The sequence below is a fragment of the Chlorocebus sabaeus genome, chromosome X (genome assembly GCF_047675955.1).
Source record: "Chlorocebus sabaeus isolate Y175 chromosome X, mChlSab1.0.hap1, whole genome shotgun sequence".
NCBI classification, from domain to species: Eukaryota; Metazoa; Chordata; class Mammalia; order Primates; family Cercopithecidae; genus Chlorocebus; species Chlorocebus sabaeus.
The window spans coordinates 108,950,250-108,968,885 of record NC_132933.1 but is presented as its reverse complement, the minus strand read 5'-3'; the positions used below and the strand labels follow the sequence as shown (position 1 = coordinate 108,968,885).

General features: G+C 39.0%; 1 protein-coding gene across 1 annotated transcript in view; it reads right to left on the bottom strand.

Moving 5' to 3' along the window:
• Positions 1 to 18,636, bottom strand: part of MAOB (monoamine oxidase B) — a 118,239-nt gene that overhangs the window by 73,054 nt on the left and 26,549 nt on the right. The window contains exons 2-3 of the mRNA XM_007991454.3: positions 4,982 to 5,076; positions 174 to 311 (exon numbers count right to left, since the gene is read on the bottom strand). Coding sequence (XP_007989645.1) covers positions 174 to 311; positions 4,982 to 5,076 — 233 coding nt within the window. The remainder of the gene's footprint in view (positions 1 to 173; positions 312 to 4,981; positions 5,077 to 18,636) is intronic.

Sequence of the window (18,636 nt, the reverse complement as noted above, 5' to 3'; positions counted from 1 at the left end):
CTAATTCCCCTTTGATAATAGCAAATGAATCTCAGAGTGGCTGAAATGCCATTATAAAATACATTTGCATTGTCCAGAGATATAGAAGATTCTCTGAAAGAATGATCTGGAATTTATATAAGGAAACATCATAGAGAAGTTTTCAAATCCTTCAAAGTCTGGCCTGATCTTACCTTTACATGGTGAATCAGACGCTCAACCTCATTCACTTTGTAGGTCTCCAATCCTAGTTCCTTGGCTAATCTCAAGATACGATTCTGGGTAGGTCCAACATAGGATCCTCCAAGGTCCACATATTTAACCTTTTGGTTCTGTTTTCCCCATAGGAAAAAATAAAAAAAATTTGTAAAACATGTATAAATAGCAAAAGACAGTCCTGAAATAAGCAAATCGACATTTCACAAGTTAGAGATACAACTTAAGGTATATCTATGAAAAACTAGATTTTTTTCTCAACTCTACTTCATTCACATGACTTAGTTATTAAATCAATCTTTAATTTAAAGCAAAATTCATTGAACGCTGAATAGGCAAGAACTTCTAAACCTCATCATTTTCAATATACTATAACGTGGTTTGGTTTTTAGTGCTTTGAATTTGTAAGCTGTGAATTGTTGATGAATCTCTTTACTCAGTACTTCAGGTAAACGTTGAGGGGACCAACACTAGAGAAAAAGCAAGAAAGAAAACGATCACTTCTTATGTGATTTGTTAATCCAGACATTTGAAAATAGCACTAGGGAATATTTGATCATAATTTGGACTTTGAAATTGCTTTTATGTTTTATAGTATATTTACATAGTTTTGAATTGGCTTCATTTCCAATGACTGAGGGGCGACCTTTGAACAATAAAATGAGTAGAAACGTTTCCTATTTCTGAGTATGTCTAAGAAAAACCAGGTTCTTACTAGTTAGAAGCACTAGAAATGGTCCTTCTTTTCTGTTTTTGTTTATTTGCTTATTTTTTGTCTAGCTTCCCACTCACTTACCCCTCAAAAATGCAATTTTCACAAGGCATCTTTGTTTTACTCACTAAAGTATTCCAAACACCTATAGCAGTTGTCCAATAAATTTTCTCAAATAAATGAGAGAAAGATGTTTTTAAAAATTCAGCACCTAATTGTACTAAACCAGCTTCTTTATGTAAAAGGCACTCTTATATGCTGTATTTTTCAAGGAATATGAAGATTTCAAGAACTGGGGGAGATAAGATGTACATAGACAAAAACCTGTACCGCAACATATAATAACTGTCCTTGTGTGGAACAGGTAAGTGGTATTAACACAGAAGAATGGCAAGTAGCTTTTGATTGGAGTGGGAAGGGATAACATCCCAGAAGTATGTGAAGATTTTGCCATACAACGAAGGCAAAAAGACATATTTGAGGAACACAGAATGGCAAAAACAATGGCCAGTAGACAAGAAGGGCTAGACCAAGTTTGGAGGCCCGTGTGAAATCACAAATAACTAGGTTAGGGGGTGTATGTCATGGTCAATAACAGATAAGGCTTTCAGGCTTATCTGAGCCTCTGGCTCTCAAGACTGGTAAGGTGACCTCTTATGCCTCCTATGGCACCACTCCAAGCTGTCACTCACCCTCATTGTAGCATTTTCCTTGAAAAGCTATAATTAGGCAATTATAACAGTCAGTGTCCCCCTGGGAGACTGTAAAATCGGTGGAGCAAGGCCATTCTGGGGGGATTACTGTGCCTGACTCATAGTAGGTACTCAGTAGATATTTGTTTTGAGGACAAATTCAATTACAAAGGAGATGACTCAAAGTAAAGAATGAGTACAGAGGGCTAGCAAGATGGTCGAAAAGGAACAGCTCCGGTCTGCAGCTCCCAGTGAGATCAATGCAGAAGGCAGGTGATTTCTGCATTTCCAACTGAGGTACCTGGCTCACCTTGTTGGGACTGGTTAGACAGTGGGTGCAGCCCATGGAGGGTGAGCCTAAGCAGGGTGGGGTGTTGCCTCGCCTGGAAAGTGCAAGGGGTTGGGGAACTTCCTCCCCTAGCCAAGGGAAGCTGTGAGGGACTGTGCCATGAGGAACAGTGCACTAAAGTCCAGATACTATGCTTTTCTCATGGTCTTTACAACCCACAGACCAGGAGATTCCCTCGGTCCTATGCCACCAGGGCCCTAGGTTTCAAACACAAGCCTCCACGGCCATTTCGGCAGATGCTGAGCCAGCTGCAGGAGTTTTTGTTTGTTTGTTTGTTTGTTTTTTCATATCCAAGTGGTGCCTGGAACACCAGTGGGACAGAACCGTTCCCTCCCCTGGAAAGGGGGCTGAAGCCAGGGAACCAAGTGATCTAGCTCAGCAGATCCCACCCCTGCACATGTATCCCAGAACTTAAAGCATAATTTTACAAAAAATAATGAGTACAAAGCACCAGATATATATCATTGATGAATCTTTCCAAAAGAAGAACTGTGAGTCAGAATTGTATATGTCTTATCTCTCTGGAAATGAAAATACTCTGTAGCATCTATGTCTATTATTCATATCTTGAATGTATGGAAGCAGGGCATTTCCTTGCAGAGAAACTTGCTTTGCTTGACTTTGTGTTTAAATAGAAAATCATTAATTTTAGGCAACAGTGTCAGAATTGAAACAACTAACTGGCAATTAAAATAACAGCATTTATAAATTGGTAAATAATTCTTTAAAAAATATAAAAATTAGCTGAAGCAAAAACAAGAAGGAAAATTAGGCAGGTAAAAGTTTAGTTTATGTGAATAAATAAAAACATATCCATGTTCATGGATTGGGAGAATTAATAATGTAAAATGGCCATACTACCCAAAGCGATCCATAGATTCAGTGCAATCCCCATCAAAATGCCAATGTTATTTTTCACAGAAACAGAAAAAACAATCCTTAAATTCATATGGAATTACAGAAGACTATAAATAGCCAAAACAATCTTAAAGAAAAAGAACAAAGGTGAAGGCATTATATTACCCAACTTCAAAATATATTATGAAGCAATTTTAATCAAAACAGTATGGTACTGGCATAAAAACAGACTCACCATCCAATAGAATAGGATAGAAAGCTCAAAAATAAACCCACGCATTTACAATCAATTGAGTCTTGATGAAGATTCCAAGAACACACAATGGGGAAAGGACAGTCTATTCAATAAATGGTACAGGAAAAACTGGCTATCCACATGCAGAAGAATAAAAATAGGCCCTTATCTTATACCATATACAAACACCATACACAAATAATCAACTCTAAATAGATTAAAGACTTAAACATAAGACCTGAAACTGCAAAATTACTTGAAGAAAACAAGCGGAAAGCTCCATGACACTAGTCAGGGAAATGATTTTTTGGATATGGCCCTGAAAGATCAGGAAAAAAAGCAAAAACAGACAAATGGAATTGCATCAAACCACAAAGCTCCCGCACAGCAAAAGAACAATTAATAAAATAAACCGACAACCCACAGAGTGCGAAAATATATTTGCAAGCCATACATCTGATAAGAGGTTGATATCCAAATTATATAAGAAACTCAAACAACTCAATAGCAAGAGACAAATAACCAGAATTTTAAAAAATGGGCAAAGAAACTGAACAGACACTTCTTAAAAGAAGGCATGCAAATGGCCAACAGGTTCATGGATAAAGTTCAGTACCACTAATCATTAGAGAAATACAAATTAAAACCAAAATGAGATATCACCTCACACCTGTTAAAATGGCTTTTATCAAAAAGATGAAAAATAACCAGTGTTGTCAAGGATGAAGAGAAAAGGAACCCTTGTACACTGTTGGTGGGAATGTAAATCAGTACAGCTATTACAGAAAACAGTATGGAGGTTCCTCAGAAAACTAAAAATAGAACTACCATATAATTCAGCAATCCTATTTTTGGGAATATATCCAAAAGAATTGAAATCAATATGCCGAAGAGATATCTGCACACCCATGTTCATTGCAGCATTATCTACAGTAGCCATGATATGAAATCAACCTAAGTGTTGTCAGTGGATAAATGGATGAGGAAGACATGGTATATACATACAATGGAACACTATTCAGCCTTTAAAAAGAAAGAAATGTCATTTGGGACAACATGGATGAATTTGGAGGACATTATGCTAAGTAAAATAAGCCAGGCACAGAAAGACTTATAAGTGGAATCTAAAACACGTTGAATTCATAGAAGTAGAGAGCAAAATGAAGATTATCAGGGGCTGGGGGGTGAGAACTGAGGGAATGAGGAGCTGCTGGTCCAAGATACAAAATTTTAGCTAGACAGGAAGAATAAGTTTTGAAATCCATTGCACAGTAACTCTAGTAATAATAATGTATTGTATATTTCAAAATAACAAACAGTAAATTTCAAATGTATCACCACAAAAAATGTCAAGAAAGTGAGGCGCTGAATATGTTAATTAGCTTGATTTAATCACTCCACATTGTATACATATGGTGAAAACATCACATTGTACTCCATAAATGTAATACAAGTATGACTTGTCAATTAAAAATAAAATAAAATTTGAAAAGTAAATTTAAAAATGGGAGAAAGTCTCTCCAAAAAAGTTTAGTTTGTATGATTGGAAAGATTGTGTTGGTGTAAAGAAAGCCTTGAAGTTAGGAGTGGAAAGTACAAATAATTATGTTATTTTTCTTCCTATTTCTCACACACACACACACACACACACACACAGAGAGAGAGAGAGAGAAAGAGAGAGAGAGAGGAACACACATATCTGCCCATTTCCCTCTTAATCCTAACTCTATGAGGCCAAATATCAAGAGATAAAAAGACAAAAAGGAACAGAAGAATTGAAAGGAAGGCAAACTGGTAGAGAGACTGTAAAGAATGTTTCAGAGTTATTTTCACCCTCTCAGAGTCAAATGAAATTGAAGATTTTTTGGGGAAAAACCAAAAATGAAGCCCCAAACTCAACTTCAGTCCCATATTTGTCCACCGAATTCTTAATGCCTTACCCTAAGAGTGTAAGTCCTGCCTCCCACACGGTCCCGGGCTTCCAGAACAACCACATTCAGTCCAGAGTCATGCAGAAGTTTGGCTGCTGCCATACCTGGTAGAAAAGACAGTTAGACATCAGGATCAAATATTTTACAAGGATGCCAGACAAGCTCCTCATGCTAACAGTCAATGAGAAAAGTCCATGCTGGCTCAAGTACACAACCTATTGTTACATTCAACTTACAAGTGGATACAGTTTGTCAATAGAGGCCCAGAGTCTGATGTTTCTGGAAACAACAAAAGGGATTTCATTTTTTGGTAAATTTCTCAAATCTTAAACACATCCTCTGTCACTATATCAAAATGTCTATTTTAATGTCTAAATTGCATGTCTGATAATATAAATGAGAACACAAGGCCATGCTCAAGAGAAATATATGAGTCACAGACACAGGACCAAGTCCAGTCACTGACTTCATTCTCAGGGTAAATATGAAAAACCGGTAAACTGAGGGACAGTGGGCCTTCAAAGCATGTGCCAGGAACTGGGATTTACTATTAAAGTTGGACTTTTAGAAGTTGATGTAAAGTTTCAAAATCAAGGACATAAAATTCGACCCCTTGTGCATCTTGATTTCCTGATGTGATCCATCACTGCAGAATGAAATAATTCCATTCATGACTAATTTAACTATTAATTTAGTCAAAAATACTTAGTGAATGCCTATTACATTCTCACCACCACGAATTTAGCTCTTAAAAAAACCCCACAGCTTTACTGAGGTAAATGTACATGCAATAAACTTTACCCACTGTGATGGTTAATTTTAAGTGTCAACTTGACTGGATTGTGGGATATCTAGATGGCAGGCGAAGCATTGTTTTTGGGTGTCCCTGTGAGGGTGTTTCCAGAAGAAACTGGCATGGGAGTCGGCAGACTGGGAGAGGAAAACGGGCTCTCAATGTGGGTGGGCCCCATCCAATCCAATCAGCTGGGTCTCTGCTGGGACAAACAGGTGAAAGAAGAGGGGACTCTATCTCTCTCTGCCCTCATTCTCCCTTCCGGAGCGGGATGCTTGTTCTCCTCCTGCCTTTGGACATCAGACTCCGGGTTTTGGACTCTGAGACTTGCACCAGTGACCTCTAGGGGGCTCTTGGGCTTTTGGACTCGGACTGGGAGTTGCACTATTAGCGTCCCTGGTTCTGAGGCTTCCAGACCAAGAAAGCTTCTCCCATGTTCCAGCTCGCAGTCAGCTATCATGGGGCTCCTCTACCTCTGTGATGGTGGGAGCCAATTCCCCCAGTAAATGTATTCTTTCATGTATCCTGTTGGTTCTGTCTTTCTGGAGAACCCTGACTGATACATCCATTAATGCAGAGTTCAATACGTTTTGACAAAGGACAAAGCATAGCGTGGAGTACATGTATAAAGTTTGGGGTACTAATCCATTCTGGATGTAGTTTTTGACCTCAAAGCTCTTAAAATACTGTATTTTTTACAAAGCACTCTTACAGAATTTAGCAAGTTTTCTCAGAGAACAGAAACCTGGTGCTCTTCCCATGACGAGTGGGCTGAATGTGCTCAGTTCCAATTACCTTACTCATTTGCTTTATGAGACCAAATATTAAGGCCATGCCGAGATGCTCTTGCGCCTTACAACATAAGTAAAACTGCTTCTATCTTGTCTTTCAAAAATAATAGTTCTGTGCCTTTTAGACTCCACTACTGCAAAATAAAAAAGATTCCTATAAAATAGCTAATAGTCATATTATATTGGGTTCTGTTTTAATAAATTAATTCAATGAACTTCTACAACCCCATGAGATAAGTATTGTTGACATTCCCATTTTATGGCCGAGAAAATCCAAGTCCAAAGAGATGTCCAAGGTCGCATAAGGAGTAGGTGACAAAGTCAGTTTAACTGCAGCATCTGTATTCACAGCCATTATACAACATTGCCTTCCCCGGACCCCCATGGCCATCCTCTTCATTGATGGCATCTTCCAATTTTTGCTACAGGGAGAAATTACACTTCGAAAGATATTTCTCACTTTTTTGGATCAACTTGTTTTTAAGACACAGCTGTATGTTGTGGTTTATAAGAATCCATATAACATAAAATATGAGCCCACATTAAAAACCATAATGAAAAGCCAACGCTTCAGTCACCGTCTATCAGTGATCTTAAAGGAGGAATTCCCATTTTTTAGAGAGGCTGATTTGACATTCCATTATTTGAGTTAATCCATCTTCCCATCCCTGTCACTGGGGGCAGAGCCAATGCTTCCAGTTGCTGATGGGGTAACAGTTCCAAAGCCCATGAACCCCGTGCAGTGTACACAAGCATTTCACAACCCTGATTTAGGAATACAGGGCACAGGATTTATAACCCCAATTTCCTAATTTTACCTCCATAAGAAAAAAAAACCCACTTCTATTTAAATTCAAAATTACAAACAATATAATGACATTTTTCTCATCAAGCATCAGTTCAACAAATGAAATAACATGCAGTCATAGCAACAGCTATTATCACTGAATTTAGATAAACCGCTTGAGCATGCTGAGGCTTAAACAAAAGGGTTCAGAAGGAAATACAACGTCACTTGTATACACTAAGCATTTTGTATTCCACAAAAGGTACTGTCTTTTAGTAAATGCATTTACCTAATAATATCAGATGCTAAATATGAAGTTATTAAAACAAATAAAGGACTTATCAAATCATTGAACAGAGCTCTCTATGCTCATGTACCTTAAACAATTATAAATAGAAAATTACAAAAATATCTTTAAAAAAGGCAACACAAAAATGTGTTGCTGGAAATAACTTACAATTTAGCTCACTAATGTTCATAGGGGGTAGTCAAGAGGCTTTTTGGAAATCAACTGACAGAAATTGATCTGAAAAAAAAAATTGGTCCAAATATCAGTGGCTTAGGGAAGTCACTGCAATTTAGAAGGTTAGGGTACATAGGAAACTGAGTTGGAGACTGGTCAAGAGGTGATTAAGATTGTCTAGAAGAGGTACCTCAAAAGCCTCCCTCAATGATGAATGATAAAAGGACTAATGATTTGATTGCTCAAGGACAATTAACTCTACAGAGCATCCCTCACTTACAAGACAGTTATTTCCCAAGAGTTCTTTTCTATGTTGGTTGTTTGGAACTTTTAACACATTTTGCCATAGAAACAAAAATATGAGAGATGATATATCCTCTGGGAAGTATGGAAATTTTCAAGTGTAATATTATTGCAAAAAAAGATACAGTAGCAGAAATACATTTGCCCTAAAAACATTAGACAATGTAATCGCCACTATTTAAACATTTATGCAATAATCTCCTGATAAAATGCAAGTAACAATTTGTTTGTTAAAAATGAAAATACCGGCCAGGCACGGTGACTCACGCCTGTAATCAGCACTTTGGGAGGCCGAGGCAGGCGGATCACCTGTGGTCAGGAGTTTAAGACCAGCCTGGCCAACATGGGGAAACCCCGTCTCTACTAAAAATACGAAAATTACCCAGGCGTGGTGGCAGGCGCCTGTAATCCCAACTACTCGGTAGACTGAGGAAGGGAGAATTACTTGAATCTGGGAGGCGGAGGTTGCAGTGAGCTGAGACCATGCCACTGCACTCCAGCCTGGATGACAGAGCGAGATTCTGTCTCAAAATAAAATAAAATAAAATAAAATAAAATACCCACAGTAATAACAGCCACCATCATAACGCATGAAGTACTTTGGTCTGTGTGAAGCGCTTTACACAAAAAGCTCAACTGATCCTTACCACAATGCTGAGGAATATTATTATCCTCATTTTAAAAAGAAAAAAATGGCAGCTTAGAGACATTCAGTGACTTAACTGTAGGTAACACAATTAGTAAGTGGCAGAGTCAGAGTTCAACCCGAAACCTGAACTCTTAACCACTACCCTTGGACAAAAAAGAAAAAATTAAAAACACAGTAACTCTACATATACGCTGATTGATATACAGTGTCTTAAAACATTCTGCTATCTGACTAAATATAAGAATCTTAAATACCAGCTTTTCTCACAGATATTTAACCTTTGCAAACAATTTAGGAGCAAGCTTATCATCACTTCATCTTTTTAAAAACCTAATGACACTTGAATTTAACATGCAGTATCAATTATAGTCTCACAAACAAATGGTAATTTGGCACTTTCAGAAGCAGTCCCTACGTCCCCATGACAGGCCCTTGGATGAATAATCATAGCACAGCACACACAAATAATGGTAGACTAATATTTAATATTATGAAATTATACAAATATTGCATCTCTCTTCTGAGAAGTTTACCTGGAAAAGTTTTCGTAAAGGTGACGACAATCTCAGTTACGAGTAGACACCCAAATTATTTTAAATACTAGATACTAGATACTTAGAAATCAGTGATGTGCAACATGATTAGCATTCTGCACTTTTAGGTGCCAAGTTAGATTTTCCTTTCTGCCAAGGAAAATGGCCCAAGTTAGATGCTGTAGGAGACTGGGAAATACACAGTGGCGGTAACACACAAGTGCCCTCTTTACAGTGTCTTAAGGGCAATTAGAGGAGCCAGAATGCAAAGGGAAGGATAAAATCAAAATCACCACCTGCCTCATGCTTGACTTTGTCAATCTGTTTCACACTCTTCATATCAAACTTTGATATTTAACAAAACTTTTTTAAAAAATTAAAATGCAAAGTTAATAGTCTTGAAAACACTACATAAGAACTCTTTCCCAGTTTAAAGTTATGAAAAGAGAGAGACGGAATCACGTTAACCAAAAGTGACAATGAAATTCACTATACCTCAAAGAATCCCTATTGTAATCCTGGTAAACTATATAGGCATTCCCTTGGGATTTTTTTTCCCTGTTGTTGTTGTCGTGTTTGTTTGTTTTTATTTTGTTTTGTTTTGTTGAGACGAAGTCTCACTCTGTCGCCCAGGCTGGAGTGCAGTGGCACAATCTCAGCTCACTGCAACCTCTGCCTCCTGAGTTCAAGTGATTCTCCTGCCTCAGCCTCCCCAAGTAGCTGGGATTACATGCAAGCACCACCACGCCCTGCTACTTTTTGTACTTTTTGTAGAGATGGAGTTTCACTATGTTGGCCAGCCTGGTCTCGAACACCTGACCTCAGGTGATCTGCCCGCCTCGGCCTCTCAAAGTGCTGGGATTATAAAAACCAAGAATATGCAAACATCCCTCATCACCTCTATCACTCTGACAAAGCAATGGTTTTATGAGAAAATTCTAAAAACCACCAAGTCACCTTCTGATCACATAACTGGAATTCTTTGATTTCTCTGGAGAGAATGCTTTCTAGTTATTTGACACAAACACACACAAAAAGGTCTGAGGTAAGGAGATAAATATCACCAATTTGACATCAAATTCATAAAAGTGGTTTTTGTAGGTAGAATTTAGATGTTAATTGTTGAACTTTTCAACACAGAGTAGCAAGGAAACCCTGAACAGTAAATCCATCACTGAAAACAGCTAACGTTTTGAGCATTGACTGTGTGCCAGCCGCTATTCTAAGTGTTTTAAGAACTTATTTATCCTCCCAATAACTATGAGGCAGGCAGATATAGAAAATGAAGCATAGAGAGGCCAAGTAATGTGCACAAGGGTCACACAGCTAGCAAGTAGCAGAGCCAGTATTCAAATTCAGGCAACCTGACTCCAGATAACAAGCACGACTTCACAGTGAAACACTGCAAATCTTCCCTTTAACATCACAGATCATACAAGCATCAGGGCCACTGCTAGCGCATTCACTCATGCCTTTGTGTAAATTGCAAGAAGGCACATACTCGTGGCTAGTAAATTTCCAAAACATGTCCTTCCTTCAGGCGAATGCGGCTCACAAGGTGCATGCAAATGGCTTGGCTGGCAGAGTGGGGGGCTGCATTACACCCCCCTTCCACTTCATCAGCCAAATGCCCTTGGGCAGGGCACCATCTGAACAGCTTATGCTGTGGCCTTGAAGCTCATAAAACTTTTATTTCCTGAACAATAAGAATTTAATTGTCTATTCTTTGTCTCCTCAATTCTAGTACATGGTTGGCACTTACATGTTTGTAGAATGAATTTATTTAATACCTTTCTACAGAGATGACATTTGATTACTGAGTCAATAAATAAATAAATGGCTGTAGTGATCAGTGTCTGCATAAGTAAAATATTTTAAATACAGTATGAGAAACTAAAATACTTAAAACATACTGAAACTGATTTCCTCTGGTCATCCAGAAATGGTAACATAAACTTTTGACTTTTTCAAAGGGAAAGAAAGACAGCCAGCCAATAATAATTACCACCTTACATTTGTACAGCATTGCAGTTTCCAGCACTCACACACATTCAATCCTTAACAATAATGCCGTGAGTCTGGCATCGTTACTCCTATCTTGCGGATTAGTAAAAGGAGGTTCGGAGAGATTCAACGGCTTGCTCACAGTTATACAGCTAGCAATGGCAGAGCTAGGTCTGAAACCTGGTTCTGTTTCTGTGTCCTAACGTGTGTTGCCTCAGCCTTATTACGTCCTATAACATACAGAGATCCATGTTGCTAAAACAAAATTTTTGAAACATGCAGAGTTTTAAAATCAGAATTTTTAAATTAACTTTCTTGGAAAGAATATGTTGATAAAAATCATCTGGAGTCTATCAATGTCCAAAGCCTTGGGACTATATCATTAGAGGAATATTTGCAGGCATGTGAAACAATGCAGCATTCTCCAGGGCAGCCCCACTGAACTACATATTAGGGGATGTTTTGGCCAGACAGTTCCTCCTCCTTAAGTTCAAACTGGCTTCTCTTCCTGAAAATGCACCAGTCACAATTTTGGGGAAAATCTAAACAACACATGACATAAACCAAATATTGCAATGTGTACCATCATTTTTATCATTGAGAAGCAATGTTTAAGATGATGTTATTCACGTCTTGTCACCCAAAATGAAAAAAAAAAAAATACTGCAAGCCTTCTTGGAAACATGGTAACCTTTGCTCTGTTTGCTCTAAGACAATCAAAATATATAACATAGAAACAAATGGCAATAGCTTGTAAAATAATGGAGACCTTTACTGAAGCCTCAGGCCGTGGGATGATTTATGCTCTTGAAAAAGATAAAAAACATCAAGCTTTCATAAGTTGCCATAGAAACCTTTCTCCAGATGCAGCCGCTTTGAGATACTAGAATGAGATTGCCTTCCAAGGTCTTTCAGAATATGTCTAAAACCATAAAAATTGTCTCTTCATCACACTTTATATGCAAATGATTGCATTTTCTAAAATGTCAGCAATCATAATGAGTCTTGTTTAATAACCAAGCTTTTGTCTCTACCCTTTGTTGTTTGAAAGGCGTTGACTATCTTTTATGTATTGTAATCGTGGTACACAAAATTTGTTTTTGTTTTACCTCAACATAGTCTCCCATGAATAAAGGAATCAAACACAGAAATTACAGCTTTGTCTTTCTCGGGTTTGTGTGTTATATTATTCATTATAAAAACTGTTCAATAAAACTAAACTTTTAATTTCCCTGCCTCAAATCCTTCTGGGAATTAAAGGAAGTGTGTATGAAATAAATAAACATACACTCTTTCAAGAAAATTGTTTTTTTAAGTATAGAAGATAATTATATGATGCCATGATCATTTCCTTTTTTATTTTTAATTTTTATGCGTACATGGTAGGTGGATATATTTATGGGGCACATGAAATATTCTGACACAGGCATACAATGTGAAATAATCACATTGAGGTAAACGGGATATCCATTTCCTTAAGCAATTGTACTCCCTCAGTTATTCTAAAATGCCATGATCATTTCTTTGATGGGGATCTGAGAATGAAATATTTCACTACTATGATAGTAGCCCTCCTACGGATTACCAACACAATTTTTAGAATCACAAACATTTTTAAGGAAGAATATAAAACTGAAAAGCTACCATTTCTGCTTTGGGTCACCCCCTCCCTAGATCCCATTCTGTGATAGGTGTTACAAATGTCATGAAGAGGGTTAGAGGTCTGCTATAGAGTACGTTGACTACCTCTCCAGGAAAACATCCCCTTTCATCAAAAAGGAGAAGATAGATTAGGAAATCTAGAAAAAGAGGACAAAATGTGGGAGTTACCAAAGAAAAGAAATCTGGATGTGAGATAATCAGTGATTGGAAGAAATAAAATTACAAAGGAGTCATTCAGTGATGCCAAAGGCTGGCCCTGCTTCCATCTTCTAGGAGCCTAGTGAGCCTGCCCCGACACGAACCTGTGAAACAAAGACCAAAGCAGTCAGCAGTGTGCAAGGACCAGAACCAAATGAAAACACCACCTGGTCAAGAAGAAGGCAGAACTTTGCCCTTCAGTAGAAAAAGCTTTATGCCCAAAAGGCCACCTCCTGGCTGCATAACCTCAGACAAGAGTCCTCACCTTTCTGGGACTCACTTTCCCCATCCATAAAATAAGGTGATTAAATTAGGCCGCTTCCAGTCTGTGATCAACCTAAATGAGACAGGGTGGCAATGTCATAAAGCTGAGATTTCATTACAGAGGTAGTATCTTTATGACCCCAAAGCATCTAGCCCAAAGTCTGCCCTGTGGAGCTTAAAATTTGGGTGTCATCGATAGATGTGAATAAAAATATGTGATTTTTGTGTTCATATATGATAAGGAAATGCTGATTTAAACAAAGCTGTTTAGGGATAGATGTGCTAAGATAATTAGGGATGAAATGTCATGATGTCTGTGACTTACTTTGAAATGCATCAAAAATCAAAAGGGATTGATAGATGGAGAGAGGGATAAATAGTTGGATATACTGGAATAAAGCAAATATAGCAAAAACATTAATTGTGGAGTCTAGTTGGTTGGTATATGAGTGTTGACTGTACAATTCTTTGAAAAATTTCATAATAAGAAATTTCTGGAAAAAAGTTAAACTGGTTTCTATTCTGCTGGACTTGTTCAGAGCCTCAAGTTAATGTATCACATAATTCCATAAAGATACTATATACTATTTATATAATTTCTTAGTCTTTAATAACTTATTGGGCAACAGAGGATAAAAGTGATTCTCTTGAGGGCAGAAAGTTCTTATATTTTTTGAAAAACATACCTAAAGCAACTGGTCAATTTGGTCAATGTGGCTAAACCTGATGGTGGGTTCCTTAGAGTGATGTCCAAAACATGATGTGCCTCTAGAAAAGAACAAAGCCTAACAGAAAAGGCACCATGAAGGCAGGGAAGAGGGTAACTACAGGTATTTGGAAAAGGAGCTGCCTGGGGAGGTCATAAGTACATTTGGTACAGCCAAGTTACAAAAAAGTAGAAAATGATGGTCTGGGCGCAGTGACTCACGCCTGTAATCCCAGCACTTTGGGAGGCCGAGGCGGGTGGATCATGAGGTCAGGAGATTGAGACCATCCTGGCTAACACGGTGAAACTCCGTCTCTACTAAAAGTACAAAAAATTAGCCGGGCATGGTGGCAGGAGCCTGTGGTCCCAGCTGCTCGGCAGGCTGAAGCAGAATTCCGTGAACCCGGGAGGCGGAGGCTGCAGTGAGCCGAGATGGTGCCATTGCATTCCAGTCTGGGTGACAGAGCAAGACTCTGAGAAAGAAAGAAAGAAAGAGAGGAAGAGAGAAAGAGAGAGAGAGAGAGAGAGAGAGACAGACAGAGAGAAAGAAAGAGAAAGGAAGGAAGGAAGGAAGGAAGGAAGGAAGGAAGGAAGGAAGGAAGGAAGGAAGGGAGGGAGGGAGGGAGGAAAGGGAAGGGAAGGAACGGAAGGAAAGGAAGGAAAGGAAGGAAAGGAAGGAAGAAAGGAAGGAGAAAAGAAGGAAAGAAGGAAAGCGGGAAGGAAGGAAGGAGAAAAGAAGGAAAGAAGGAAGGAAGGAGAGAGAGAGAGAGAGAGAAAGGAAGGAAGGAAGGAAGGAGAAGGAAGAGAAGGAAAAGGACAGGGAAAGTTCCCTTTTTTTCCTGGCCATGCAGTCTGACAGGATCACCCAGGCAAAGGTACACCAAAGATGGGCCTGGGGGCGATGTCCTCAGCTAGAGCAAGGAGGAAGGGAAAGTTTGCTGCCACCTCTGAGGAGCTGGAGGTTGGCCAGATAAGTAAATTTGGGTAGCATAGTGTTGTGAATTGAATTGAGTACACCTCAAAATTCATATGTTGAAGTTCCAACCCCTTAGAACCTCAGAATGCGACCTTATATGGAGATAGTCTTTACAGAGGTAATCAAGTTAAAATGAGGTCAGTACTGTGGGCCCTAAACCAATCTCACTGGTGTCCTTGTAAAAGGAGGAACTTTGGAAACAGAGACATGCACATAGAGAGAACTCCATGCAAAGATGAAGGCAGAGATGCAGTGATGCCTCTTTAAGCCAAGGAACACTAAAGATCGCCAGCAAACCACCAGACACTGAGGGAGAGGCATGGCACAGATTCTCCCTCGCAGCCTCCAGAAGGAACCAACTCTGCAAACACTTTGATCTTGGACTTCTAGCCTCCAGAACCATATGACAATACATTTCTGTTGTCACAAGCCACCTAGGGTGTAGAAGTTTGTCACAGCAGCCCTAGGCAACTAATATACACAGGAAATGTTATCTTCCGTACTAACTTTACTAACTTCACTGTTAATTAAATCTATTTGGGGATAACATGGTGATGAAAACCCTGGGTAGCCACTCCAGACTGGCTTTTCTTATGTTGTCAGTAGTGCTGAGAAGTTGGGAGAGGGTAAGAGAGCAGAGAGGGAGTTCCTAGAAGAAGCACTATTTCGAGTGACCTGTTGGAACTGGGGAATGGGGCATTAGCCCAAACAGATGTTAAGTAAGCAGTTGGGTGAGCCTCATAGTGACAAAGCTTAATAATCTGAGTTCTAACCCAAATGTCCATCAATGATAGACTGGATAAAGAAAATGTGGCACATATACACCATGGAATACTATGCAGCCATAAAAAAGAATGAGTTAATGTCCTTTGCAGGGACACAGATGAAGCTGGAAGCCATCATTCTCAGCAAACTAACACAGGAACAGGAAAACAAACACCGCATGTTCTCATTGGTAAGTGGGAGTTGAACAATGAGAACACACGGACACAGGGAGGGAAACATTACACACCAGGGCCTGTCGGGGTGGGCAGAAAGGGGAGGGAGAGCATCAGGACAAATACCTAATGCATGCAGGGCTTAAAACCTAGATGACGGGTTGATAGGTGCAGCAAACCACCATGGCACATGTATACCTATGTAACAAACCTGCATGTTCTGCACATGTATCCCAGAACTTAAAGTAAAATTAAATAAAAAAAAAAATCTGAGTTCCAGCTTTGGAGCTGTAAGCAACACAATAAAGGAGAGGCCTTTCTCCATTCAACACAGAGCAGTAAATAATAATGAGGGGATGTGAATAATCTAGAACTTAAGTAAGAAATAAAGCTTCCTGAACTTCGCATCAAAAAATTAGCCATTGCCAAGGTTATACAAATTCTATGCTTCATACAAATTCTATAGCATTTTAAAAGTGTACAATGTTTAAATCTCTCATTAAACTCTACTTTAAAATTCAATGATTGTCAATGACAATTATATAACTATTCAACTCACCAAGAAATTTTCTGGCTTCAGAGCCTCATTGTCTTTCTCAGTGCCAAGGAAAAGTTTTGACACGCCCAGGCACAAGAAGTTCCATCCTGCCAGCTCAGATGCTCTAGGTCTCTGGGCACCCAGACCAGGTAGGATGAAAGATGGTGGCAGGTCAAGACTGTGAACTTGACCAGAATAGGTTATTCAGAAACATGTGTGTGGGAAAATCCTTTCCTTAAGACCTTAACAGCAACTTTCAAACAGAAGTCACAAGCAGTAGAAGAATCAGTTCTGGCATTAAAAACATTGGCTTCAATAATCACAAGCCAAGCAGATTCTTCTTCTTTTTTTAAAGCCTAACCCGAAAGACTCATATTAAAACTGTACAGGACCACCCTAACAGTATATAGACTCTGACCCACATAGGAGGGCACAGACTCATGCTCAGTGTCTAGCATATAAGTGTGTGTGTGTGTGTGTGTGCGCGCGCGCACGCACGTGCGCACTGAAGCTGTGAGCAACATACATAACCAGGGGCATTATCCAGGGCTAAAGTTATCATTGAAACAGCAATGCACAAGCTACAACTGCTTCTTCATCTGTCACTGGGGATTGAGTGGCACCCTTCCTGCTAAAATAGGAAGACAACATAAAGGTATTACAATACATAACTGTAGTTAGAGAACAAAAACAAGGATTACTGGAAGTCATAACGCAACAACTAGAATCCTAGAGAATTTTATTTTATTGACTCAATTAGAATGGGCCTTGCATACAGAATTTGAAACAGATAAACAAATGCAATGAAAATAGGCAAAGGTATGGCTCTCTTGGCAAACACCATTAAGGCAAGTGACCTGTGGGAAGGACCAGGAAGGGGTAGGGGAACAGGTGTGTTTTCTTAGAAGCTGCTTTCACAAGCAGATGGCCTCTGTCCCAGTGCTTTGGAGCTAATTCTCCATGCTTTAGTCTACGGTCGGTGTCTCTGGCAGCAGCCTAAATTTAAAGAGACAAAACATATCTTCCATCACCATGGAGAAACAGTAGCTCCACCCAGTATTCAGGAATTTGCCCTTGAAAAGGCAAAAATAAAAAATAAATATAAAACAAAACGGAAAAACAAAACTCTTCACGATATTTTAAACAGCGTTGAACTTTTTCTTTTTTTTCCTTTGGAGATGGAGTCTTGCCCTGTCTCCCAGGCTCGAGTGCAGTGACACCCTCTCAGCTCACTGCAATCTCCGTCTCCTGGGTTCAAGTGATTCTCCTGCCTCAGCCTCCTGAGTAGCGGAGATTACAGGGACACGCCACCACGCCTGGCTAATTTTTGTATTTTTAGTAGAGATGGTGTTTTGCCATGTTGGTCAGGCTGATCTCAAACTCCTGACCTCTGGCGATCTGCCTGCCTTGGCCTCCCAAAGTGCTGGGATTACAGGCGGGAGCCACCACACCTGGCTCCTCAACTATTTTAATTCTTACAAAAGACCCTGCTGAAATCCTAGTGTTTTAAAAATTCAATTATAGTAGATTTTACCTTCTGCTTATATCTATAGTTGACACTTGAACAACACAAGGGTTAGGACACCAACCACCTGTACAGTCAAAAATCCATGTATAACTTTTGGCTCTCCCAAAACTCAATTACTGATAGCCTACTGTTAGCCTTACTGATAACATAGACAGCCCATTAACACATACTTTGTATGACATATATATTATATACTGCATTCTGACAATAAAGTAAGCTAGAGAAAAGAAAATGTTACTAAGGAAATCATAGGGAAGAGAAAATACATTTACTATTCATTAAGTGGAAGTGGATCATCAAACAGGGTTTCATCATTGTTGTCTTCATGTTGAATAGGTTGGGGAGGAGGAAGAAGAGGAGGAACTGGTCTTGCTGCCCCAAGGGTGACAGAGACAGAGAAAATCCACATATAAGTGGACCCATGCAGTTCAAGCTTGTATTGTTCAAGGGTCAACTGTACTTTCACATTATTTTCTCTTGTTCCATTTAACTACAATTTCGATATTTTTTTTTCATTTAAGATAAAAGCAT